General features: G+C 35.4%; 1 protein-coding gene across 1 annotated transcript in view; it reads left to right on the top strand.

Moving 5' to 3' along the window:
• Positions 1-27115, top strand: part of LOC136037378 (synaptotagmin-15-like) — a 182953-nt gene that overhangs the window by 75957 nt on the left and 79881 nt on the right. The window contains exon 7 of the mRNA XM_065720107.1: positions 2861-2992. Within this exon, the coding sequence (XP_065576179.1) occupies positions 2861-2992 (132 nt within the window). The remainder of the gene's footprint in view (positions 1-2860; positions 2993-27115) is intronic.

The following is a 27115-nucleotide window of genomic DNA, read 5'->3' as shown; positions in this document are numbered from 1 at the left end:
AAAAAACACTCAGTAATTGAAACGTCGACTCGCCGCCCTATGGGCCAGCAATGGCTCAGTAGGATCTTTTTTTTAACATTTTTCAAAGTGGAAAAAAAAAATTATTTATTCGGTTGTTCTTGACACTTCAAACAGATGAGAAAAGATTAAATATGTTTCATGAAAAGAGAAAAGAAAGAAATGAGGATAAGGACCGACGTTAAAACTCAAAACAATCCGAAACTATTCCGTATATCAAAGGGAATACTTTCTCTTGATCGCCAAAGCTTTTCAGCACTTTAAAAAAAGGTTTTTAATTCTAATTAAACGGCCTTTGTGTTTCAGGAGTCGTTCTTAAAGATTGGGACAAAAGTCAAGCTTTAGCGTACTAGCGCACAGAAGAAGGTATTGAGGAGGAGGTGACCCCTTCATATACATAATATTTACTTTTCATTTTGAGTTTAAATGTCTCTGCTTGCCCTCAGTTGAAAAAAGTTGTTTTTTGTATTTAATTTGTTTTTCAAATAATGCCGGTAAATTTGTCTCGCCCTCTAAGAAAAGTTTCATCCTCTCACGGGAATATCGTCCGTGGAAAGCTTTTCTCACGAAAAATACACCCACTTAAAATTCTTTCCAAGCAATACCATCCTCACTGACAAATTCCCCTCCCCCCTCGTTTTTGGCTTGCAGACGATTCAGCCTGAAAAATTATCCTTAGCATACTATCAGTTGAAAAAGACTTAAAGCTCCGATTGTTTTTCCGATCTCTCTGGAAATCCCCCCTTCCATGGAAATTCTTTATCGACAATGAAAACACGCTGAAAATTTCCCCATACAATTGCTCCGGAACATCTCTATACTCAAAATTGAGTATGTCAGATAGAAAGAAGACAAATAAGAATAATTTCGTACAGGCATCCTGTCAAATCCCCACAGTGTAAAATTTCTTCTGGAAAGTTCACCCTCAGAAACTCCCATTTCCATGAAAAAATTAGCTCCTTGGAAACCCACCCCAAGTATAAACTCCCTCCGCTCCCAAAAAAAGTTCTGCATGCTTCCCAATAATACACTATACGTTAACAATGGGCAAATTTTATAAATTAAAGACCTATCCTCAAGGGGCTATTTTGGGTCATGTTATATCCAAAGGCATAGTTTTTATGCTTAACAAAATGGTTCTCAAATTTTGATGAAAAAAATCTCCCAAATTGTATGAGAAAAAAGGGACGTGGGAGGTGCTAAATGTCCTCCAATCTTTTTGTCAATGAAAAAGGGTACTAGGACAAATGTGCCCTCTCCTGATGCTCTAGGTCTATTGGTTCGATAAGATTACGCCTGGGAAGGGTAAAACAAGAGCAAAATGTTTAAAAACGCATCCATGATCTTTCTTCTGGCAATAAATAAAAAATTCCACATTTTTGATGATAGGAGCTTGAAATCTCTTCAATTGGGTTCTCTGATACGCCAAATCTGATGGTAGGACTTTCATGAAGATTCTTTGACTTTCAGAGGGTATTTCCGCCATTTTTCTGAAAATCTGGCAAATTTTCTCAGGCTGGTAGTGTTTTATGAGAAACCCAAAGGTTGATCAACCTCATTTATTTGGATTCAACATAATAAGCTGATTAATTAATATAGCTCTTGATATAAAAATCCCGTTTTTTAGAGTTTAGGTTACTAAACTCTGAGCCGCGTCGATCCTTACGCTTCACTCCTTGTCGCTTCATCACAGCGAACTGTTTGAATGGGTGGTCAGTCGGCTCAAATTTTTAGGGATCAATTTGTAAATCAAAGGATCAACCAATTTTGTTTTGACAGGGGGATATCAATAAGTGGCCCAACAACTCTTTATTCCTGATCAATTTTTAGATTACAGATGTGAGCCCTGAGCCAAGAGGAACTTGGTGCACCAAAAATGACTTGAGGCACGTCTCTTCATAGCCCCCCAAAATTTGAACAAATAAGGGACTAAAAACTCCTTTCCCATTGGCTTGAAACATAAATGTTTAAGTTCTAAGATTAAGAGGATTCAAATGCAGAAGGAAAAACTGTTGTTTCCTGAAAATTGTACCCAACAAAGGCCCATATAAATATTTTTCTCTGTTTTCTTTGTCTGGAAAAGATTTTGTAGAAGCTTTGAAGATAGTTCTTTCAATTGGAAATTGAAATTCTTTGTGCCTTTATGTTGGCTAAAAGTGTTTCATGGGTAACGTACTTCAATCCCGTCCTCTTTTCTGCTAACCACAACCTCTAAACCCTGTGATATTGGGTCAAAATTTGAATGTTTTAGTCATTTTGCCCTAAGATGTCCAAAAATCTTATTTATACACCTCCAGAGTCACCTTCGCCCCCACTTCCTAGGACAATGACCCAAAATTGTTCGATTTACCCATTGTTCACAGATAGGTTTCAGCAATAAATGCCACCAATAAAGGTGGCCAGCAAGGCCATAGATAGGTTTCAGCAATAAAGGCCAGCAATAAAAGCCCAATTAGGTTTTAGTTTTCTGATAAGCTTGGAGGTCTTGTGAGTCTTTTGCTAGGCCAAGATCCTCAGAGTTTCTCAAAGTGGCTCTTTACTTTTCCTTGAAAAATCTTTTCTTGAAGATGCTTTTTAAGCCCAATTTTAGATAAGGGGCCTCAGTCTATAGTCTTTTTCCTGTGCAGTTGATAGTCTGCTGTTTATTTATTATAAAACAATTTTCCACCTTTAAACAATTCTGTTTTTTAGGTATGGTCCCTAATGCTATTTTTAATAGCCTTTTGTTAATTTAAAAAGTCACGAACCATTTATATTTAGTAACTCACTTGCCCTTAGGAACAGTTCTTCTTCTAAGAATAGCTTAGGAGGAAGAGTGTAAACTCAATTTCCTTAATTTCAGATCCTTAGTGCGGACTTGCTTCCCGGAAATGCCAAAGACTCTTACAGGGGAGAATTGGAAATCGCTCTCTGTTTTTTACCTGTTCCGCGGAAGAGACTAATGGTAACGATAATACAAGGAAAAATGTCTTCTGTAAGTAGTTTAGACTTTCCGTTTTTTACAATTCAGCTTAATATAATAACAAATCCTAGTAGACTAATAACAACAATGATACAAGGAAAAGTGTATGCTGTAAATGGTTTAGTCTAGACTTTTTTTTGTCAAAAGCTAAGGACAGTATGGTAACAGATCAAGGTGAATTAATGGTGTCAGTAACATGAGTCAATTAACTCTTGTAAAAAATTCACTTTTTTGCAAATCATGTTGACAGGTTTGCAAGAATGATGATAACAATAAAATAATAGAAACATTTCCGGAAGTGGTTTGGATTTTTCTCCTTGTTTTGTTCCTTCAAAAAGTACAGTAGCAGGATAACAAATAATTGTCAACTAACGGTAAGAACTAGTATTATAATGGGAAACTTTTCTCTTGCAATATATACGCTTTTTTTTTCTTAAAGTTTTCTTAACGTAGTAACAGATTATAGTACACCAATGGCAATAACCGGTATAATAATGGTAATAATGGTAAAGTTTTTTACTTTTTTAAAAAGTAGAGTTAAGGGAAAGAGTCAAACTTTAGCGTAAAGAGCGGGGTGTTGATGAGGAAGCAGCCCTTTCATATACGAAGTAATTTCTGTTCGTTTTAAGTTTTAATGCCGCTCCTTACTTTCCGTTAAAAAAACTTGTTTTTTTTTTTAAAATTTAATTAACACTAAGAAGATAAAGTCGCTTAGACAAAGAATAACCCAGGGTGAGGTGGTATTAGGTAACGAAAAATTGATGAAGTGGACATCTTTACTTACTTTTGCAGCCCTGTTGGAATCAAAGAATAAAATTATCGAAAATGGGATTTTATCGTTCTTTCTACGATTACAATGAAACAGTGATTCAAATGGCTAGGGTGTGTTTTACAAATGATGGATGGCAGATTGCTAAAGATTGTGCTTTTTGCTCAATCAACTGCAGCTAAACGAGAAGCTCCTTGTCCCTAAATGGGTGAGAAAGAGTCACTAAAACGGATTTGAAGTCTACTGGAACTTCGCGGGGTAAAGTTTCTTCATAAAAAGTGAAAGTCTTGGATCGTTTACGTTGGGGGTACGTGCAGAGCTTTATCAGTCTTTGGTGGCATAGTGGTGCAATACGTTGTTGTTATTATTGGGCTTAGAAGTTGGCAGCAGCAGCAGCAGTAAGTAGTAAACTTTCTGGCTTGGGAAATTTGTGATTTCTAACATATTGTAAACCATTTTTAATTATGTCTATAAGCAAAACGCAACTTCTACAAGGAACTGTTTTTTTTTGGTTTTCACCTTGGCTAGGTCAACAGTGTACTTTTAAAGATCAAAAAACATTTTGGATTATTAATATATAATATTGTAGGTTCTTGGTTTTGGCATTTTACCCAAAACAATTCATAACTTCGTCTTTAAGCAAGATATAAGCTTAAAAACGATAATGCTCGAAAAATTCTCAATTTTGAATTTTTTTTAAGTTTGATTCAGTTTTTTTAAGTTTGATTAAATGAACTATTTCTTAGCAAGGTCTGTGATTCAAACCCAATCCATAAAGTTGTTTTCTATACCCCTGTAAATCGCCCCCCAATTGCCCTAATCAATCCTTGTTAAACATCACTTGAAGAATTTCAAGATTTGACAACTCTTAATTTTTTGCTGTATAAGGAGGAGTTCCTTGATAGAATTCATCCCTAATTCATCCTTTCTTTGAGTCAGATCTTATTGCTCTGTAACCTTAAAAATACCTTAAACCGTATGTCCAGTGAGGTAAGGTGGTGATGAATCTCCTGTGGAACATCTCGCTGGTGGTGTGGCAAGACTATGGTTTGGCATCCCAGGTTAGCCTGCACTTTACGTTGGTCCAGTCCCTATCAACTCCTTTCTTGAGTGCGTCTATGGTTTGGACTGGATGGTGGCTTCGGAGATGCTGTTCCGGTCAGGGATGGCACGTACAGAGAAGAAGTGCCAGCGCTCACGTCGATGGTAACGGGGGACATGCAGCTTCTTTGTGTCACCTCTTGTCGTAGTTGCGAGGGATGAGGAGAAAACTTGACTTGAGAGGTCGTTTTCCTGCAGTTTGCGAGTAGTGGCTTTGTGGATCTAAAACTTCAGTTTGTCATCGAAAATAACAGCCAGGTCCATCTCCTCACTTAAAGCTTCAAGTAGGTCATCTCCGGTATGATAAGGCCGTCTAGGGTTGTCGTGTCCAAAATGGAAGATTTTGCATTTTGACACGCTGAAAAGCAACCCTAATATAAAAAAATGAAGTGTCAGAGGGTTTTCAGGTGAGTTGTACAGTCTTTAATATATATTTTAAACACCGTGGGCCCCAGGATTGTGCCCTGTGGAAATCCACTAATGACAAGGACTTCATCAGAATGAACAGTTTTACCAGTGGCATTAAAAACTAATACCCATGAGTTCTTCCAGTAAGAAAGGCTTCAATCCAGGCAACTATATGCATCCCGTACTCTTCCAGTTTCGGGAGAAGAAGTTGATGCTGTACTTTATCAAAGGCTATTGCTTGATCAAGCAAAATGACATCCACCGGAAGGCTCTCATCTGGTCATTAAGTCATATAATTCAATGAGGTTTTTATTGATTGGGTGACCTTTACGAAAACTATGCTGAATTTTTGAAAGTGACTGATCTCGTTCAACGTGAGGGACCAGTGCGTCATTTATGATGCTCTCAAAGACCTTGCATACAGCAGAAATAAGACTTATAGGGCGATAATTACTGACTTGGTCCTTTTTTTTCTTGAAGATGAGTTTAACGTTGGCCTGCTTCCAGTCACTTGGGAGCACTTTGGAAGTGAGTGACATCCAAACATCACTGCTACTGGCTCAGCAACTTCTTTAGCTGATTCTTTTAATAGTCTAGGTCGTAGGTTATCCGGCCCAGCAGCTTTACTCGTATCCAGTCTTTTACCCCTTTTCAGAAAATTCTCTATACTTGTAGCGGTCATGTACATTAGTTCTGCGATTGCTTGCTCTGGTAAAGTGGGTAAAGGGTTTGCTATGGGCTGAGTGGAGAAATTGGTACCAAAGCTAGAGTTGATCAAATCCAATTTTTCTTAAGCCTCTGAGGCTATTGTGTCATCCTATTTAATGAGGTCTGGGATATCACGTCAAGAGGGATTAGCTGCTGAGACATGGCGCCAGAATCCCTTTGGATTCTTCTTTGCGTCAGCTGCAATTACCTTCTCGTGGTCTTCTACGATCTTCCGAGTCAAATTTATTAGCCTGTTTCTGCATTTCTTGACTGTGTCATAGTGGTTATTACATGTGTACTTTACCTATTTGGTACATGTTCTTTTTTTCTTCTATATAGCACTATTGACATCTATGAATAGGATGAGAAGTGTTCTTGGCAGGGGCGATTAATATACCTGGTTATGTTTATTTCCTGAAGCAATTACTACCGTCTCAAAGGCCTCCCAGCTTTTTCTATATCACCACTGTCAACCATACTTTCCCATTTTATTTGAAGTTCACCTTTTTACTGAAGTTTCCAATTTTACCTTCTTCTTGAAGTTTACCTGTATCTGAGTGAAGATACAAATATGGTCCCTGCTTCCCATTGCAGGATGATAGGAAGTAGAAATAATTCGTTCAGGGTCATTTGTCACAACTAAGTCTAGTAAGGAGGGTTGTTGCTGGTGCCTGAACCGTGTTCGTAGGTCAATAATCTGGGTCAATATGTTGTTAGTAAGGCATTTAGTAGTGACACAGGAGGGGCTTCTTTCATAGGGGGAATCATAAACCTTCAACCCACTTAACATCAAGCATATTAAAATTTTCAAACAAAAAGATTGTTGATTGCTCACTGTCGTTCATCTTAGATATGATATCAGATACAGCAAGGTGTGAAATAAATTGATCAGGGACAGATTGGGCTCCATAAAAAAAAAAATATCCAAACCGTTTCCCATAGGCTAGATCACTCAACGAGGCTTTGCCATCTCCACCACAAATTGAAAATTATTTAATTTTAATTTTTAACCACAAAGTAAAAGGACTCTTAACTTCATCAAAGAAAGGATGGTTATTACTACCCACTACTACCACCGACTATACAGGTCAATGCAGGTGAAGTCATCCCAGGTACTTAAATGTAGGTACATCCTCAATTCAAAACTTACCTAAAAAACAATTCGAAAAAACAACAAAAAAAAAACAAATGACCGTGGATCATCAATTTGATTGACATTGACTGATATTTCAATTGAATTGACTGATATTTATTCCTTAAGGTTTTGATAATTTTTTATTTATAAAAGTAAGAGAAGTGAAAATGTTTTCGTATTTTGTATTGGAAATGTAATCGTATTTCGTTTTCATTAAAGCTCAAACTATGATCTGGTCTTGAGAATGCCATGGGGATTACCAGCCCTTCTCATGTTGATTTTTGCTCGTTTTGAGTTGGACTCAGTTATTTATGGTAATTTCTCTTCGTTTTGAGTTTCATTTTATTATTGATAGTGATTTCTAGCATTTTTACGCTTGGGAGATTATTTGAAGCTATTTCTGATGATTCTTGGCTTAATGGAAGCTCTTTACTTTTCTTTGAAAAACATTTTGTGGAAAAATATTCAAAATTAGTATCTGTTCGTTTTCACTGACAAGGTATTTTTCATAGAAAAAATAATGTTTTACATCTTTTCAATTTTTCTATAAGAATCCATAGTATTGGTTGGTATTTTTAAGTTGGAGAATCTCTTTTGACAATTTTTAAAACTGACACAAACAGTATTTTTTGGTTTACTTTATAGCTTCTAAAGTTGACCTGAAAAAAAAGTTAATATCATTCCCTAAAGATCATACTATGCTTTTTGACAACCTGGAGACACTCTCTTTTTATTTATTAAAAATGTAAGAGCAGAAGTAATAATAAAAGTATCTCCAAAAGTTTCAACTCAATACCAGGGGCATAATTTGCTATGGGACTAAGGGGCAACTGCTCCCTCCACACCTCGTTTCCCCCCTCAGACTTCAGTTTTCCACCTCAATTTTCCACCCCAGCGTAAATTTAGTCGATACAGAAAAATGTGATAAAACTTAGATTTACAACTTGATATACATAACATATATAACTATACATAACATATATAACTATATATAACTTAGATTTACCTAAGATTAACCTACATAGTTTAAACATCCAGAGGAGCAGGTCAATATTTGCCCTTGTGGTTGTACTATATGGCCCATTTTTCATTTTTTACTGTCATTTTCAGTTGATTTGGGAAAATTGGCTCCAATTCCCCCCTCCAGGATTCTGACAAAATTAACCAACTAGTTAATACCCCCAATCTTCCTTGATATATTGGTGAATTGTCTTATTGGCAACCATAAACAATATGTCTTTTGATTTATTCTAAAGCAACATTTAGTTTTTAAGCATAATGGGTCAATTGTATAATTGTGGGCGGTTCTAAAGACATATGTGCTGGACTGTTCTACTATGCTGAGCAAAGCGGCTGTATCAAAATTTTGACTTTACGCGTTTGGAAAATGAATGGGTTTATGAAATTGGCTGAATGACAAATAAAGAGATGAAATTAAAAGGAGAGTAGATAAAGACTTACTTTCAATTTTATTAACAGTAAGTAATATAAATCTTATAAAAAATTTCATTAATCAGAACTTAGAAACCACCTCCCCTTCAGAAATTCCCTTCAAACGCCAATGACGTTTCATCTTTGCTTTGATTTGAAAAGCTTTCTTTTGATTTTTTTTTTTATTATTTGAATAAAAAGACAAGTTAGTTAACATGAATGTAATAGCATTCATGAAATTTTAACTGTAAAATTACTCGAAATATGAGGAGTACTTTATTCAGTTTTTTTCTCTTGACTCTTTACGCTATCCTACTATCTCTAAAGACATATTTGCTGGATCGTTCTATTATGCTGAGCAAAACGATTGTCACAATATTTTGACTGGATGCGTTTGGAAAATGAATGGGTATAAAATAAGGGCTGCTTGCCCTACAGTCTCTTTTTACTTTTAAAAATGGCACCAGAGCTGTTAATTTTGAATCTAATTAGCTCCTTCATAGGTTTCAATGATATTTATAGTTATTTTAGAGTGGTGCTGCCTATTATGTTGCTTATATGCTCCTTTGAAAACCTACTAGCATACAGTTTTTTTTTAAATTGAAACTGCTAAACGTTCCCTATAAGTTTCATCTTAATACCCTTAGCGTCATACCTAATGTGCCTGAAGGTAACGTGAATGTGTTACCTGGCTGATCTTGCCAGTAGCATAAGCTATAATGCCCTTTAGCATGTAACTATGAATACTTCGTTAAGCATCATAATAAGTTTTGATAATTCAGGGAGTGCAATTATCTCCTCTCCAATTTGGAAAGATTTTATTTTTTATTTTTCATTAATATAGTCGAAAACCAAAAATTTTACCCCTATGTTTGGAGTATACCCTTATATGTATCTCCTTAAAAACAGAAAACAAGCCTGCCCCCCTCCTATATTTTTGCGATTTGTCGCCAGTTTCAACACCTGACACGGTTATGGAGTTTCCTGAATATCCTCTCTATTAGCCAGGGATTTAAAGCAAAAAATGGAAACTTTTTTCTTTCGCTCTATTCTGTACTAGAGTAGAAATCTTTTTCATCCTACTTCAAAGACTTGTTTGTTTATCTTTTTTCCCTAAATAGATAGAAAATGTGTGTCGTTTCTAATTAAAAGTAAATCGAATTCCCTTGCTGGGTTACAGTTTTCACTTTCCTGAAGAAGTGACATTATTTTGGCTATTACAATTTCTATGGGAAAATTCTCTGAAAAAGTGAAAAAAAACTTTTCATGTTGGCTTTCGCTTTCATTAAATCTTTATTCAAAAGTCTTGCAGAAAAGTATATCTTCATGAAAACTGTGATAAAAAAAAAATACAAATCAAATAGAAGAAATTGGGAGAATGACAAATAAAGAGACGAAATTAAAAGGAGAGTAGATAAAGACTTACGTTCAATTTTGTTAACAGTAAGTAATATAAATCTTATAAGAATTTATTTCATTCATCAGAACTTAGAAGTTAGTTCCCTTCAAAAATTCCCTTCAAGCGCGAATGACGTTTCATGTTTGCTTTGCTTTGAAAAGCTTTCTTTTGATTTTTTTAAAGGCAAGTCAGTTAACCTGAATGTAATAGCGCTGTTGAAATTTTATCTATAAAATTGCTCGAAATACGAAGAATACTTATTCAGCTTTTGGCTCTTGACTCTTTACGCAAATAAATAAAAACAAATTTAACTGAAAGTAAGGAGCGACATTAAAACTTAAAACGAAAAGAAATTACTTCGTATATGAAAGGGGCTGATCCCTCACCAACGCCCTGATTTTTACGCTAAAGTTTGACTCTTTCTCTCACCTCTACTTTCTAAAACAGTAGGCCATTAGATCTCAATCTCACTTACGAATTAGAATACCAAAAACGTAGCACAGATATGATTGAAATGTTATTACCAAGCTGATGCATTGACAGAAAACTTGTGAATGGACAACAGTGTCAAATGCTTTAGAAAAGTTCAATGCATAAATGTGTAATGACTGACCTCTAGTATGCGCGTCTTTGAGGAGAACAGGAATAAAAAAATACAAATAAAAAAATTAGCATGTATCTGTAATCTGTCTTCTGGCAAAAAATACAAAATTCCACATTTTTGTAGGTAGGATCTTGAAACTTCTACAGTAGAGTTCTCTGATACGTTGAATCTGATGGTGTGATTTTTGATAAAATTCTATTATTTTTAGGGGGTGTTTCTCCCTATTTTCAAAAATGAGGCAAATTTTCTCAGGCTATTTTGTGGCTGGAGTGGCAGCTTTTACCTAGTGAACGACAAACACGGCCCCAAAGTAAACAAAAATAGCAACAAACCCCTAAAAATGGTATTGGATAGAAACAAAAACTACAATATTGGAATCATCATGGCTGAAAACTCTATGCATGAAACTTACAGTCCCTTGACAATCTATTGGCTTAAAAAACTGGGTAACAAAGACAATCTATTGGCTTAAAAAACAAGGATAATCACTTTTGTTGCATGGGAAGCAAATAATGAGATACTGAAGAATATTAAGGATATTAAGGTCAGGTGTTGAAACTAGCACCAGCCAAACACTGATTATTGAAATGAAAATACTTAAGAAAACACAGAAATTGAATATTTCGGGAGAACAACCACCTCTCTTCTTTAGAGCGAACAAAATAATATGATCAAAGAAAACCCCAAAAAAAGAAAAATACTTGGAAAGTACACAACCAATGAAATAAGTCACACAATTAAAAGAATGAATTTTTTTTTCCTGATTCTCCTTTTCCATATCATGATAGCCATTTAATGACTCTTGTTAAAGGATATCGCTACATCTACTCTCTTTTATAATAAATAAAAAAACAAGTTTTTTTAAATGAAAGTAAGGAGCAACATTAAAACTTAAAACGAACAGAAATTACTCCGTATATGAAAGGGGCTTTTCATCCTCAACGCCCCGCTCTTTACGCTCTAGTTTGACTCTTTCTCTTAACTCTATTTTTTTAAACAGTAAGTAACTTTAGCGTAAAGAGCGAGACGCTGAGGAGGAAAAGCCCCTTTCATATACGGAGTAATTTCTGTTCGTTTTAAGTTTTAATGTTGCTCCTTACTTTCATTTAAAAAAACTTTTTTTTATATTTAATTTCTGGACGTTTCTGAATTAATGTATGTTTTGATCTTGGCTCTCCGCACATAAATAATTAAAACGAAATTTGCATATTAATTAATTGCAATTAATCGGAAGATTTTTAGAAAAAGGAGCGAGGGAGGAGGCCTAGTTGCCCTCCAATTTTTGGATTACTTAAAAAAGTAACTAGAACCTTTAATTTCTTACAAACGTTTTCATTGGTGAAAAATATACGTAACTTACGAATTAACTTAAGTAACGAACTTCTATATTCTTATGCTTTTATTGCGTTTATGAGGGGGTTCAACCGTCGTCGGTACCTCGCTCTTTACACTAAAGCTGAAATCTTGTCCCAATTCCTTAAGAATGACCTCTGAATCACAAAGGCCGTAGAATAAATAGTAGAAATTACTAAAAATACTTTGGCGTAAAGAGTGAGGTATAACGAGGAGGTAAACCCTACATATGCGTAATAATTTTAAGTTTTAATGCTGCTTCTTACTTTCAGTGGAAAAAACTTTTCATGTTTTTGTTTCCTTGTTTTTTTCAAATAATGCTAGAAAATCCTGCGTCCCTTTATTGAAATTCTCTTCCGCCATGAGAAGTTTCTCCATGGAAATATCCTCCCACGTACCCCCCCTTAAACTCTCCTCCCCAAACCAAAAAAATCCCCCTGAAAACGTCTGTACACTTCCCAGTAAGCATTACTATATGTAAACACAGGTCAAAGTTTGTAACTTGCAGCCCCTCCCATGGGGGCTGCAGGGGAATAAGTCGTCCCTAAAGACATAGTTAATAGGTTTTTTCACTATGATGAATAAAATGGCTATCTCAGAATTTGGATCCGATGACTTTTGTGAAAAAATGAGCTTGGGAGGGGGCCGAGGTGCCCTCCAATTTTTTGGTCACTTAAAAAGGGACCAAATAAGTGCTTAAAAAGGCACTAGAACTTTTAATTTCCGTTAGAATGAGCTCTTTCGTGACGTTCTAGGACCATCAGTCGATACGATCACCCCTGGGAAAACAAAAAAAAAAAAAAAAAAAAAACAAAAAAAAAAACAAATAAACACGCATCCGTGATCTGTCTAATGGCAAAAAATGCGAAATTCCACATTTTTGTAGATAGGAGCTTGAAACTTCTACAATAAGGTTCTCTGATACGCTGAATCTGATGGTGTGATTTTGTTAAGATTGTATGACTTTTAGGGGGTGTTTCCCCCTATTTTCTAAAATGAGGCAAATTTTCTAAGGCTCGTAACTTTTGATAGGTATAACTGATCTTGATGAAACTTAAATATTTAAAATCAGCATTAGAATGAGATTCTTTTGATGTAATTATTGGTATCAAAACTCCATTTTTTAGAGTTTCGGTTACTATTGAGCCGAGTCGCTCCTTACTACAGTTCGTTACCACGAGCTGTTTGATTAGCAAAACATAATATTTAATATAAAATCAATTTTGTTAATATAAAACTGCATTTTTGTAGACAATATGATGAAAGACATCATAAACGTAGGTTACAACCATAAGTAATGTAAAGATTTAAATAAGGCAGGATCAAAATACAAAATTATACAGCCAATAAACACGCTAAAAATCGAATGTACTTATAAAGAACTAAGTAATTATTCGTATGAAAGGTTAAGAAGAATCGATGGTGACATTCAAACCGTTATTTGAACATTATATAACTAAAACGAAACATGTAACTTATAAATCGCTATTCGAAACATTCTTCTGATGGTTACTATTAGGAGAGGGAGGGGTACATGCTTCATATTTTGAATTTTTTCTATAAATTTTTATGGGACTTCTTTTATTCATGTTACGAAACTTTGTTTTCGTTGTTTTTGTTTGATTTAAAAAGAAAATGTGTGCTATTATTTTTAGCCTTATATACAAATTAATTTATGACACAAGTTACACCTAAGGAAAAAAAGTTGTTTTTCTAAGGTCAAATTCATCGACAAATAAAAGCAAGGCTCTTCTCGGCTCTTTTGCCAATTTCGACCAGAATCAAGCAAAATGTCACAAAACTAAAAACTATGTAATAGACAGTCAAGGTATCTTGATATCAGAGTAGATGCATTAGCGGGTATCAAAAGGTTCTATAAGAATCTACCAGCTCCAAAAGGTGTGCTTCTGTTAATTGGTGCGTTCCTTATTTAAGTCAATAAGACAACTTTCAATAAAAAATTAAAATGTATATAAATTTTAAAAAGAACAAGTAAAGAACACATAAGAGTACAAAGTGTTGTTGAAATGTGATACTATCCTAAATAAGAGGGGATAAGCACCCTCTAAATCCTTCAGCTAAATTTCCGCTAAAAATCAGCTAAATTTACACTAAATTTCCACGTATGGAGTCTTTAGTTGTAGTGAAATTAACAAATGTTGGGAAGAAGTAGTTAGCAGCCGCACCTAAGAGCACAGCACATATGAGCTGAATCACCTGGGTGCTCAAACTGAAGTGTTGCTCGCTCTTTACTGAAATGTTCTTAGAATGTAGCAAATACAACCATTTTGCAATTCCAAAAGCTTTATTTGCGCACAACCTTTTAAATTGTTTGGTCGTAAAATTTTAATGCGCAAAGCCTTATGCATTTGAATAAACACGAACAAACTGAAAAGGCTCAACCCCGGCCCATAGATGAAGAGAAGGGTTTCGGAGCGGGGTAAGACACCTCAAATTTTTGGGTACAACTTTTTTTATTTAAGCATTAATTCTAAGTGTTATTTATAATGATAAAATCTTTTTGCCTATGAAAGGCTTCATTAATATACTCTTTTTTGCTGTTCATAAGCTTTTAATTGCTGTTGCCTTGGAGAAATAACTGAACATGCTTTTAATCCACAGGTTTTATTGATCAGAATTATTTCTTCTACAATTTGATGTAGAGAAAATTCAACCGAAAAGATCTCTATATAGCAAATAAATGTTTATTACAAAAATTGTCACAGTTACGCCAAATCGTTGCATCTAAAATTCTCACAAATCTTAGCTAAATGCTAAGAACACGGTGCGACACTGTACTCAATAGGAGGAACAGGAGGACAATGTCTGTTCAAAAGGAGGAACAAAAGGAGGACAATGTCTGTTCAAAAGGAGGAACAAAAGGTGGACAATGTCTGTTCAAAAGGAGGAACAAAAGGAGGACAATGTCTGTTCAAGAGGAGGAACAGGAGGACAATGTCTGTTCAAAAGGAGGAACAAAAGGAGGACAATGTCTGTTCAAAACTAACATTCATTGACATTTTATCCTTTATGATATACATCGTCCTGCTGATACTTCTTTCAGGGCAGCCTCGTCTTCATTAAAATCATTGACTCTGCCAGCAGCATTTTTTTGCAGGTAGATCATTTTTGAACAGCCAGTATAACTGGACGGCCTACAAAAATTTTGAGGGCTATGATTGGCTGTCCAAGCAAAGCTGGTCCTGCTACTGACCGGGTGAATGATTTCAATCAAGACGGGGTTTAAAAAAAACTTTTTTGAAAACTATCTCAAATGTTTGAAAATGTTAGATAGAACCCTTGGGAATGACAGCGAAGAACTGACGAATATTTCATTATAGCTATATCATCATTACTATATTTTGTCTGCTTAACTATATCATGTGCCTTCGATGGATTTTCTTGACAACGCAATGTTTGCTCAATCACATCGAGCAGTTCGTGGTGGTAACGAACTTTAGTAAGGAGCGACCCGGCTCAATAGTAACCGAAACTCTAAAAAATGGAATTTTTTATACCAATAGTTGCATCAAAAGAATTGCATTTTTTTGCGGATTTTAAATATACAAGTTTGATCAACTTTAGTCTTACCCATCAAAAGTTAAGAGCCTATGAAAATTTGCCTTATTTTAGAAAATAGGGGGAACCTATTTTTAAAAAACACCCCTTACACGCCATGGAATCTTAACGAAAATCAAACCATTAAATTCAGCGTATAAGAGAAGCCTACTGTAGAGGTTTACCCTACCGTAGGAGTTTCAAGCTCCTATCTACAAAAATGTAGATTTCTGTAAACAAGAGACGCTAGCAAACGCTTCTGCAAACCTCATTCTTAATCGAGAAATCCTAGGGACGGTTCAGATGGCGCTCGTAAAGTTCGTAAAGTCGTTCGCAAAGTGTGTTTTCGTAAAGTTTTCACCGCTCACATGAGCCTTGTACTTTATGTGCGTTTTCAGCAGCAAACTATTCAAATTTCTGAAGCATTTCATATTTTGGAGAAAAAGTCTTGAAGAAATAAGGAGCTTGGGGTGTGAGTATAGTTTAATAGGTCATAAGGGCTTGTTACATATTCTGTTTTCAGGATCAAGCATATCAAGATTCCCTGGTTTTTCCTATTTTCTTGTTAAGTTGACAGTGGTGCCACAGTAGTTGGGTGTATGAATTCAGCACCTTAGATATTTAGTGCAAAATATTAGACTACAAGAATATAGACTGTCTTGAACTGTCAACAGCAAAGTTCTATTTTTAGTTAATAGCATTAAAAAATTCATACTAAATTGAAATGGTAGAAAATCAGTTTATATTTGAGTGGCCTGATAAAAAAAAGGTTTGAATCGTTCTCAGACTAGAAAAATCAGCATATCTTCAGTTTCCTGATTCCACATTTCCAATTTGTTTAAAAGTTTTGCTCTGGAACTCTTTCCCTATTGGTCAACTTTATGAACTTTACGAAAAAAGTTAACGAAAGATTAACTTTAATGTTTGCTCACGTAAAGGTTAACGGAAGGCTATTGGAGTAACTTTACGAACTTTGTGAACGACTTTACGAACTTTACGAACGCCGTCTGAGCCGTCCTTTAGGCATTTCGAGAAGAGGGACTTTCTGACTATCCACCCTTTGGTATAGCCGCGTCATGCCTCCTTGCGTCACATTTACGCTACGTTTGGCATGTAATATCCTGAGTGCACGATTTTAAAAAAAGAATAGCTCTTCATTCAAGGTGAAAAAGTTAACGTTACAATATTGCCTAAACTGTAATTTCAAATAACGTGATAGGTTTCCCTTCAGCTTTTTGTTCCGAATTCGAAAGCTTTAACACATTTGTCTTTCTGTCCCTTTGTTATTGCAAGGTGTCATATAACAAATAAAACGACGCTCTGTTTCAAAGAGTTATTGGGACTTATGATTGAGTTCTGGGGAATTTCAAACTTTCATCCACCATTAAAATCCAGGAAGGAGTCCAGTTACATTCTTCCCTTTAATTTTAGAAAATATTGAATTGATGCGTCTTGAATATGTTTTCGTATTTCCACTAAAAATTGAAAATAAGCTTAGCCTACCCCTAAATTTTAGTGAATTGACACCCTTGGGCATGGTTTAAAATGATTATGGTGCGTTTTTTTCGATTCTTCTTCAATTTTCAAATAACGTGGTTTGCTCGGAAGCTCTTCAGACCATTGTGCTGTCGATGCTCAACCCGATATATTTGGAAACTACATTTCTATGGCTATAAATATTTCCAGCTGACAGAGCCTTTAATTCAGTCTCTTCTTGTCCCAATAACTTGTGGCGGCGATTTTTTTTTTGCGTTGTGCTTTATTTGCAATAATACCGTAAAAGGTAATTTTTGGTAAAAGGTAATTTTTGGAGTCGATCAATAATTGAGTCTAAATAAGCTCCATATTTGATTGCTGTTTTTCCTGTATTTTGCGTTAACGAACTTAAGGCATTTATTACAGTCGACTTGAAGCCGAATAGTCAGTGGTTAAAACCATGATATAAAAATACATTTTTAGTTTCAAAAAATCTCATGTTGGACGATCTTGGGACTGAATTTTAACGAGACCAATCTCATTTTTTAATTTAATTTGAGTGGATAATTACTATTTTTTATTATTGTTATCATTATATTTGCTGCAGTTATGAAACTGTGACAAGGCTTAGGCTACAAAATCAATCGTCTCCGCCCCCAAAAAGTGTGCCCGCCCCCAAAAATATCAGGGGTTTAAAAAATAAGGGACTATTCAACAGCCATCTGTGGCGAATGGTACTTGGTCCTCAGAACCAGTTTTAGTAAAGGATCGTTTTTATCCTAATTAGATTATTCTCAGGGGACATTTTCTTGTGCCACAGTCGGCACTTCATAAGTTATAAGATTAACCACCTATTCACAGGTAAGGTGACTGAAAGTAGCAGCTGTAGTCTCCTAAGTGGGTCCCTGAACCAAACCACTAACACCAAAATCAGAAATCACAAACACCGTGGTTTGGTGTTTTGAGGAACTTCAAACCAAAAAACCCAAGAATGTTGCTACAGCTACAAACAAATATGAACAGGTAAAAAAAAGAATTAGATCCCATCCCCGGGTAGACCCCTTGAGACTAACTAGTTGGGTGAAACCCTGTTTCGGCACTTATGAACGGAGAAAACGTTTTTTCAACAGAACATAGAAACACAGGGTTTCCGATTTGAAGATACATTTGGTGTTTTTCTTCAAAACAAGAAATGGAGCTAATTGCTTGCATGCCATACAAAAAAGGATGTCAACAGGTTGGGCCATAGATAAAGCTTTTCCAATTGTGTTATATATTAAGTAAATACATTTTATGCTGTAAATCAAGACCGACGCTCTATCTATTTCTTTTTCTTTATATAATATTTTTTTCTTAAACTATATTCGCCTGAAACTTAATGAAACCATTGCAACATTATATTATCTGGTGTTTTTTTTTTTTTTTTTTTTTTTTTTTTTTTTTTTTTTTTTTTTTTTTTTTTTTATCTAGTGGTTAAAGATTTAGCTAAAAAGTTGCTCACTATAATCTCTGTTTATTCACTTGGTCATAGTCATTCCAAAGCACATTTTACGACTTTCTTAAGAATTTATATTTCCCATATAGCTCGTAACCTTACTGTTTTTCAAAGCTACCCCTCCCCCCGCGAGGTGAATTTCTATGTGCAAATTTCTTCTAATATTAAACAAGATAAGAACCCGTTTACCATGTTTAAAAAATTTTCAACCATAGTTTGCGGTTGTCCTAGAATTTTGACTTTGATACATTATAAAGAACTAAATGTGTGTCCTCTAATTCACTTCAAATGAAGCAAGACTGCAAATCTATTTGTTTTCCATTTTATTTGAAGATTTTTCATACACTACATTCACTTCCATTCCAGCGAAACAATCTAGCACTTAAGGATGCTAAAAAAACTTGCTCCGAAGAAGTTCAAAACGTATTTAGTGGTGATATTTTCTAGTCTTGACATTTTTATAAGATAATTCAGCTGTTGCAATTAATATTTTTTTAGACCAGAATACCTTTCCATTTATAATTCAAACTAAAATATTTTGAAAACGGTAAAAGAAAAACTTCTAATAAGACACTGAAAAATTAAACAACAACTTTTCAAAATAAAAAAATGAAGCATTTCGGCTTCACATTCGGAAGCCTTTGTCAACGAAAAAACAAAAGAAAATAACTTATATAAAATATTTATATATAGGAAAAAGGAAGAAAAAAGAATGAAACTTTATGCAAAAAAATTACAAAAAGAAAACAGCTCACAATTACACAAAATCTGATATGATGGAGAACCAAAGCACAAAATACCAAGGTATCAAAGCAAGTTGTTCGTAAACTATAATTTATCGTCAAAAATTTTTTCTGATACCGAATTCTATTAAAAGGAAGCAGTCTGTTAATTTAATGTAATGCTTATACCCTAGGTAAAAAAAAAAAACGATACGTGAAACAACTACTATGTCTGGAAAACTGAATGAATCTTTTGCATTTCTGATTTGGCATAAGTTCTTCAACCTTTCTTAATATTTGTTGCATGTAACTTAACCTTCATTTTTAAAGTTCAAAATTATCTGAAGTTTATTATGTAAAATTTTCTGATGTCCCTTACCATCATAAGTGTGTTTGGTTTTAGACTGTTTTTGATGAAATCGCTATAAATTCATCTCTTCAGCTCTATTTATACTAATTCCATTAGCCTATTAATTATTGTTTTTAATTTCTATTACTTCTCTAAAACTTTCGAACAGACCGAAATAATTATCTATTATTTTTCTTGTTTTTCATAATAATTTCCGGAATTATGTCTTGCTATTTAACGTTGTCGAACTCTACTTTCTAAAGATTTTTGGGTTTTCACAATATAAAATTTTCCACCCTAACATGGTGTTCTATATTCCCATATACCTTCTCTATGTTTTTTTTTGGACTCGCGTCTTTACCTAAATTTAATAATGATCTCGTATTTATTGCGGATTTAAAAGCAGCTTCAATGTTTTTTTATTCTTTTGTTAATATTTCTGATAAAAGAGGAACAAAAGGCAGCAAATATAAGATAAATATAAAAATATATAATTTGGTTTTCTATCAATTTTATTTTTCTTGTGTAACAAAAGGTACACTTAATTTTTTCTTTTTCCTATTGTTTGATCTGTCATCTTGTAGTGATGCCCAACACCAAATAAAATAGGCTTCTGATCAACATGTTTTGTTCATGCCAATTTTAATACCAAATCACTTAAAGAAATAATTACCCCGCTTTTAATTTGAACAGGATGATTTGACTTATAGGAAATACATAACGGTCACTATTATTTGATTTACGATGTAAATCATCATTTAACCTTGAACCTTATATTAGGCTTGAACCGTATCTCCTCCTGAGCCATCAGTGGTGCTTAGGGCGTCGCCAAAGACTCTCCATTTATCACGGAGCTGTGCGGCTGCAGTGATATCTTCCTATTGTGGAGTGATTGAAATGTTGGCCTCTTTCAGGTCTCGATCATACTGCCTCCGCAGTGTTTGCTTTGGTCGGCCTCGTCTTCGCCTTCCTTCATGCTGTCACTGATTCACTCTTGGGGGCAAACTGTCTTCGGGCATGCGTAGAACATGACCCAAACGTGTCCATCTTCGTTTCTTCTTAACTTCAGTTACTATGGGCTGGTTCATTTTTAGCCACATTTCCCTATTAGTATCTACTGATGACAACTAATTTTGAGGATCCTTCAAGGGGCGAATGTTTTCAAATCCAAGAGTACGCTCCTCCAGTTATTTTCTTAGCTTCCTACATTCACTTGCAAACATCAATATAGACAGCATATTGCTGTTGAAAAGGCGTAATTTTAAACGAAGTTAATACTTGTTACTTCTCCAAATTGGTGTCAGTCTGTTGAAGGCGCCTAATGCTTGTCCAATCCTTCTCTTGATTACAAATGTTAATCTCCAGTATTCTCTATCCAGCTTTCTAAGTATTTAAATTCTTGGACCAGTTCAAGAGTTTTATCGGAGCATTGAAGAGCTAGGAGGAAGCCAAATGCGGACATACTTTTTGATCTGTCGACATTGATCGACAATCTGACCTCTCGGGCTTTTTCTGAGATTTCATTGAATAGCAGCTGTAAATGATCTTTGGCGTCTTCCAACAGTACTATACAATCTGCAAAGTCAAGATCTGCAAGTTGCTTGCTTTTGACGTTTACTCCATAGTCCGTAGACTTTCTGAGTACGTAATCCATTGCTATTACGAATAAAGGAGATGATAATGCACATCCTTGTTATACACCGGTCATGATTATGAATTATCTTGTTACTCCGTTTTCTATTCGTACACGGCAGTCTGTTTCGTATTAAAGGGTGATAATTAGTTCTATTATCTTGGGGAGTATTCTATATTATTTGAGGATTTTCCATGAGATTTCTTGGTCAACCGAGTCAAATACCTTTTCTAGGTCAATGAAAAGAAGATACAGCTTTTTATTCCATTCCTTTGAGTCTTCAACCAGCATTCTTAGTGTAAAAATTAGGCCTGCACACGATCTTACAGGTTGGAAACCGTGTTGTTTATCACAAAGATATTGGTCCAGTTTCTGCTAGTAGTAAAATTATTGACATAAGTTTACTAGGCATCCACATCATGTTAATTCCTCTCCAGTTGCAACAAACAAGCGCATTGCCTTTATTGAAGAACTTATTAATGGTTCCTTTCGTCCAGTCACTGGGCACTTTCTGGTCGCTCCATATCTGAGTTAGCAGCTCAACCCAAACTCTTATGCAGTAGCGAAATGAAGTTTTCAACATCTGAGGTGTAATAACTTCTACTCCTGGCATCCTTCCCTTTTTCAGCTTTCTGAAGACGGCATTGATATCTTCTGGTGACTTTGACTCTTCATTTACATCCAGAATCATAAATGAAGTGTCAGGAATTAAATCTGTCATTAATCCTTGGTGTATCTAGTAGGTTCTCGAAGTGGGTTATCCACCTCTCGTCAATCTTCAAAGAATCTTTTAAGAGGACTCCATTCTCATTCTTTACTTGTTCAGAGATTCATCTTCCTTTCTTTTTTGTTTTTATAGCCTCTCCTCTGAAACCTCTCTGTATGCGCGTTCCAGTTTCTCCCACACACTTTTGAAACCAGTATTTGTTTCTAATTCCAATTACAAGGCTTCAAATCTATTTAAAGTTCTAGCTGGAATATTCGGTTAGTTTCCTTGTCGTTCAGTTTCTCAACATTGAAGGGTTTGTGTGCTGTCGGTTTATTGCTTTTTTGTGTCACTTTTAACATCAGAAGGATCTTGGCAACCATGAGGCTATGGTCTGAATGTATATTAGTGCTCTATATTTTTTCACATCGAGTAGATTCTTCCACCACTTACGCTAGAAAAGGAGGTGATCGATCTGGTTACACGTGCGCCCATCTGGTGAAGTCTATGTATATTTGTGGAAGGTCTTGTATTGAAACAATGTACCTCCTATGACGAGGTCCTTCTCCCGGGTGAATTTGACAAGTAGTGCTTCATGTTCATTCATGTCACCCGTTGTCCCGTGACTTCAGGACAGTAACCGTGACAAGATTCTACTTTCGCATTAAGACCACCTACGACACATGTGTTATCGTGTCTAGGAATTTCTGCAACAGCACTTTCTAGTGTTTCATAAAAGTTGTCTTTCTCTATTTCACCCGCTTCGTTAGTTGGTGCATAGCTGGCAACGAATGAGAGTTTTCCAATGGCTGATCAGAGTCTTGTGTAGACAATTCTTTCGTTTACTGGTGTCCATTTTAGACTTGTTTTCCTGGCTGTGAGCGTTATTATTGCACCTGCAGCTGCTTGGTGTCGGCTTTCATGTCTGTGTTTTCCTTTTACTAATATTACTAGTTAGTTAGCTACCGCTGTAGCACGGATGATACTGTTGACACTGTTATTAAACTACTCTAACTACTTTTTCAGTTGCACAAAATTGTAAAACTTAAAGTACTAATATGAGAAAGGCGTCAAAAGCGGGGTCAAAAGGGCACATCAGCAATATTTTTGGAACGGATAACTGTATCATGGTGAAACCTCCGGTGCATCCTGAATGGGATATTCAACTGACTGAAAGGTGACATATACTTGCTACATCTGCTATCAATACTGATGCAATTGCTGTTCCTGCTACTAATACTACTACTACTACTACAACTACCACAACTACTACTACTACTGCAACTACTACTACTACTACTGCTACTACTGCTACTACTGCTACCACTACTACGATACTAGTACAATTAAGGTAATTTGTGTGAACGTGAAAATTTGACAAAAGATAGATGGAGAATTTGAACGAAATCAAAACACTGTACGTGTATGCAAATTGTCAAAAGGATGTATCTCAAGATAGTATTGGGATACTAAGTTGGTGTTTTTACAGAATGTTTAAAGGGGAAGATTAATTGACAAAAAGTTAATATGTGCATGCCACTACTTACACCACTGCTCCTTTTACTTCTCTTACTAGGTTGCTAGCTACCACTGCAACTCCGATACTACTGTTAGTATTACTATTAAACTATGTGAACTACTACCTCAGTTCCAACAACTTGTAAAGCTTAAAATGCTAATATGAGAAGGGTGTCAAAAGGGTGTCAGCAGAGCACACCAGCAATATTTTTTGAACGCCTTACCGTGTCAAGGTGCAACTTCCGGGGCATCATGAATGGGATACTCAACTGAACCAAACTTCAACATGTAAATGTTACTGCTGTCATTAATACTGCTGCTACTGTTGTTGCTACTTCTAATAATACAAAATTAACACTACTGGTGCCTTTTTTACTCCTACTTCAACTATCGTGGTACTAGTACTAATAAGGCTAAGTCTATGAAGGTGACAATTTGAGAGAATATTGAGAGTGGATTTGAACTAAATCAAAAGACATTATATGCATTCAGATTGTCAGAAGGGCGTATCTCAAGAATTGACTTGGGTAATAAATTGGAACTTTCTGAGAGTCTTTATAGGTATGATCAATGGACCAAAAGGCAATATGAGCACGCTACAACTAATGCTGCTACCACTGCTGCATTACTAGTTTTATTACTGCTATTACAATTGCTCCAACTACTACTTCTATAGCAGCTACTTATAAGGCTAAGAGCACTAAGGTGAAAATTCCAAGAAGTATATGAATACAGAGGCTATCAAAAGAACATATCGTCAATGTCAAACCAATGGCTAATTGTATTAAGATGAAACTCCCAGGCTTGGATGAGAGGCATATTCAACTGACCAAGAGGAAATAGTTTAATACTGCTGCACCTACTAGTACTAGCGCTGTTTCTATTAATAGAGTACTAGTGAGACTGCTATTACAACTATAACTCAGGATATAAAGGTGACATACTTAGAGAATTTTGAGAGGAAGGGAAACTGAATCACAACACACCATCTGTATGTAGGTTGTCAAAAGGGCATATCAGCAATATTTTAGGAACAATTTTGTTTGTGAAGTTAAACTTACAGGGTTTGTTGGGGGGATAGTAAATTAATCAAAAGATAACTTTTGCATCCTAATGCTACTGCCTCTACTCATATTACTGCTATTATTACTGCTACTAAATCTAAGACTGCTACTATTAATTTTAAAGCTTCTTCTGCTACCACTACTACTATTACTACCGGTGCAGCTACCACTGCCACTAAAGATAAGGGTATAACGGCGAAAATATTATTCAATTTTGAAACTGTATTAAACTAAATCGAAACGCTATATGTCCACAAAGAATGTCAAGAGGACGTATCAGCAATGGTTCAGGAACGGTTAGGGGGTACTAAGCTTTAATCTAAAGCTTAATCAGTTAATTTGAAGCTCTCAAGGAATATTTAGGCAGATATTGAAGTAAATCATAACAAATTATGAGCATGTAGAATGTCAAAAGGGTGACCAAGAGATATCTCAAAAACGTCTTACATTGTTAAGTTAGACCTTTCAGGGTAAGTTTTGGTGGATTTTGCACTTGCCAGAAGATACTATGTGTATAGTTCTTAATGCTCCATATGCGGATACTGTAACTAATGACACTAAGGGTATTAAGGTGAAACTCTTAAGGAACGTTTAGGAAGAGTTTCAATCGAACAAAAAGACTATATGCATGCGGGTTTTTATAGAAGGGTATAAAAGCAATAACATAGGAAGTGCTACTCTATCATAGCTGTTATTATGATTGAAAATTGTAAAGGTGCTAATTTGATTGTAAATTAAAAGTTCTAGTGCCCTTTTTAAAAATCAAAAGTGTTTGGACTTCCAGCAGCCTTCCTACTTAGCCCAGAATCTTCAAACACTTTCAATCAAATTTCTGACAGCCATTTTGTATAGCATAGTTGAGCGGTCCAGTAACTATGTCTCTAGAGACATTGGGTGTGTCAACCACCCACAGTTATACCATTTGCCCAATATGCTTTAATATTATGTATTGCTTTAAAACTAAATCAAATGGCATTGTGTTTATGCTGGTTGCCTATAAGACATCTCAGCAATATTGCAATAGCGACGGAGGGTATTAATTTGACAACTCAGTTCATCAAGGTTGTCAAAGACCATAGACAGAATTTTTTGATGATTGATATTAAGTTGTATTTTTCAGGTCAACTTGGGGAGGTATAAAATTAATTTAAACAATACAATTTGTGTCAAGACTTTCAAAGGGGTATATATTGTTAAAAATTGTTGAAAAAGTATCTCGAGCATACTTTTTCTATGAAACAGTAAAGTCTACTATAGTAGGCTTTAAAAGACCGAGCTGTGTGCCTATTGTTTCGCGGTTGGATGCTCCAGCTAGTCACTGGTGAATCTTGAGTTCCACTCCCAAGCTGCCAGTGATTTTTTCAGTCAACTATTTTCAACAGATAGATTAACACAAACGTATGTTACGAAATACCAGAACATGAAAAATATGACTTATCATTGCTTTTGAACTCACTGGCTTCGCCAGTTACTGAAGAAAAAAGGCTATATCTAAAATAAGGATCTCGTAAAAAATGCGTACTGCTTAAAGGAGAAATGGTGGATGATGATAGCTTTAACGACTATAACTTACGTAAAGTATGATTTTTTGACAGTATTTGGCTCTGCTGAAAACTCAGTTTAAACTGATAGCTACGATACCTGATCGGTAATTTGGATCCGCACTTCTACAAAACATAAAAGGAAAAAAGGCGTGCCTCTTGAACAAACATTCGTGTCTTTATGTGACATACCGAAAAAGATATATTTTGTTTGATACCCAAAATCAGAAGTAGTACACATCGGGTGTTTTGCGGGTTTAGCAAGACGATTATAATACCCAATCGTGTTTTCTTTTTTTATAACAATTTTGAAAGCTCTTTCCCCTGTTTAATTGAAGGATTCAATTGAACAGATTGAATTATTGACCACACTCACAAAGGAACACTGGGACTACTTGTCAAACAGTTCGTGGTAACGAACTGTAGTAAGGAGCGACCCGGCTCAATAGTAATCAAAACTCTAAAAAACGGAATTTTGATGCTAAAATATACATCAAAAGAATTGGATTTTCATGCTGATTTTAAATATATAAGTTTCATCAAATTTAGTCTTTGTCATCAAAAGTTACGAGCCTAAGAAAATTTGCCTTATTTTGGGAAATAAGGGGAAACATCCCCTAAAAGTCATAAAGTCTTAACGAAAATCACACCATCCTATTCTGCGTATCAGAGAACTCTAGAGCGAAAATTTCAAGCTCCTATCTACAATAATGTGGAATTTCGTGTTTTTTGCCAGAAGACAAATCACGGGTACGTGTTAAATTGTTTGTTTTGTTGCTTTTTTTTCTTTTCCTCAGGGGTCATCGTATCGACCAAGTGGTCTTAGAATGTCGCAAGAAGGCTCATTCTAACGGAAATGAAAAGTTCTAGTGCCCTTTTTAAGTGACCAAAAAATTGGAGGGCACCTAGGCCCCCTCCCACGCTCATTTTATCTCCAAAGTCAATGGATCAAAATTTTGAGATAGCCATTTTGTTCCACATAGTCAAAAACCATGCTAACTATGACTTTGGGGATGACTTACTCCCCCACAGTCCCTAAGGGAGGGGCTGCAAGTTACAAACTTCGACCAGTGTTTACATATAATAATGCTTATTGGGAAATGTACAGACGTTTTCAGGGGATTTTTTTTGGTTTTGGGGGTGGGGTTGAGGGGATGGGGCTATG

Source organism: Artemia franciscana, chromosome 16, assembly GCF_032884065.1.
Source record: "Artemia franciscana chromosome 16, ASM3288406v1, whole genome shotgun sequence".
Classification (NCBI taxonomy): Eukaryota; Metazoa; Arthropoda; class Branchiopoda; order Anostraca; family Artemiidae; genus Artemia; species Artemia franciscana.
The sequence above is the reverse complement of the archived record's forward strand: the minus strand, read 5'-3'. Positions and strand labels throughout refer to the sequence as shown.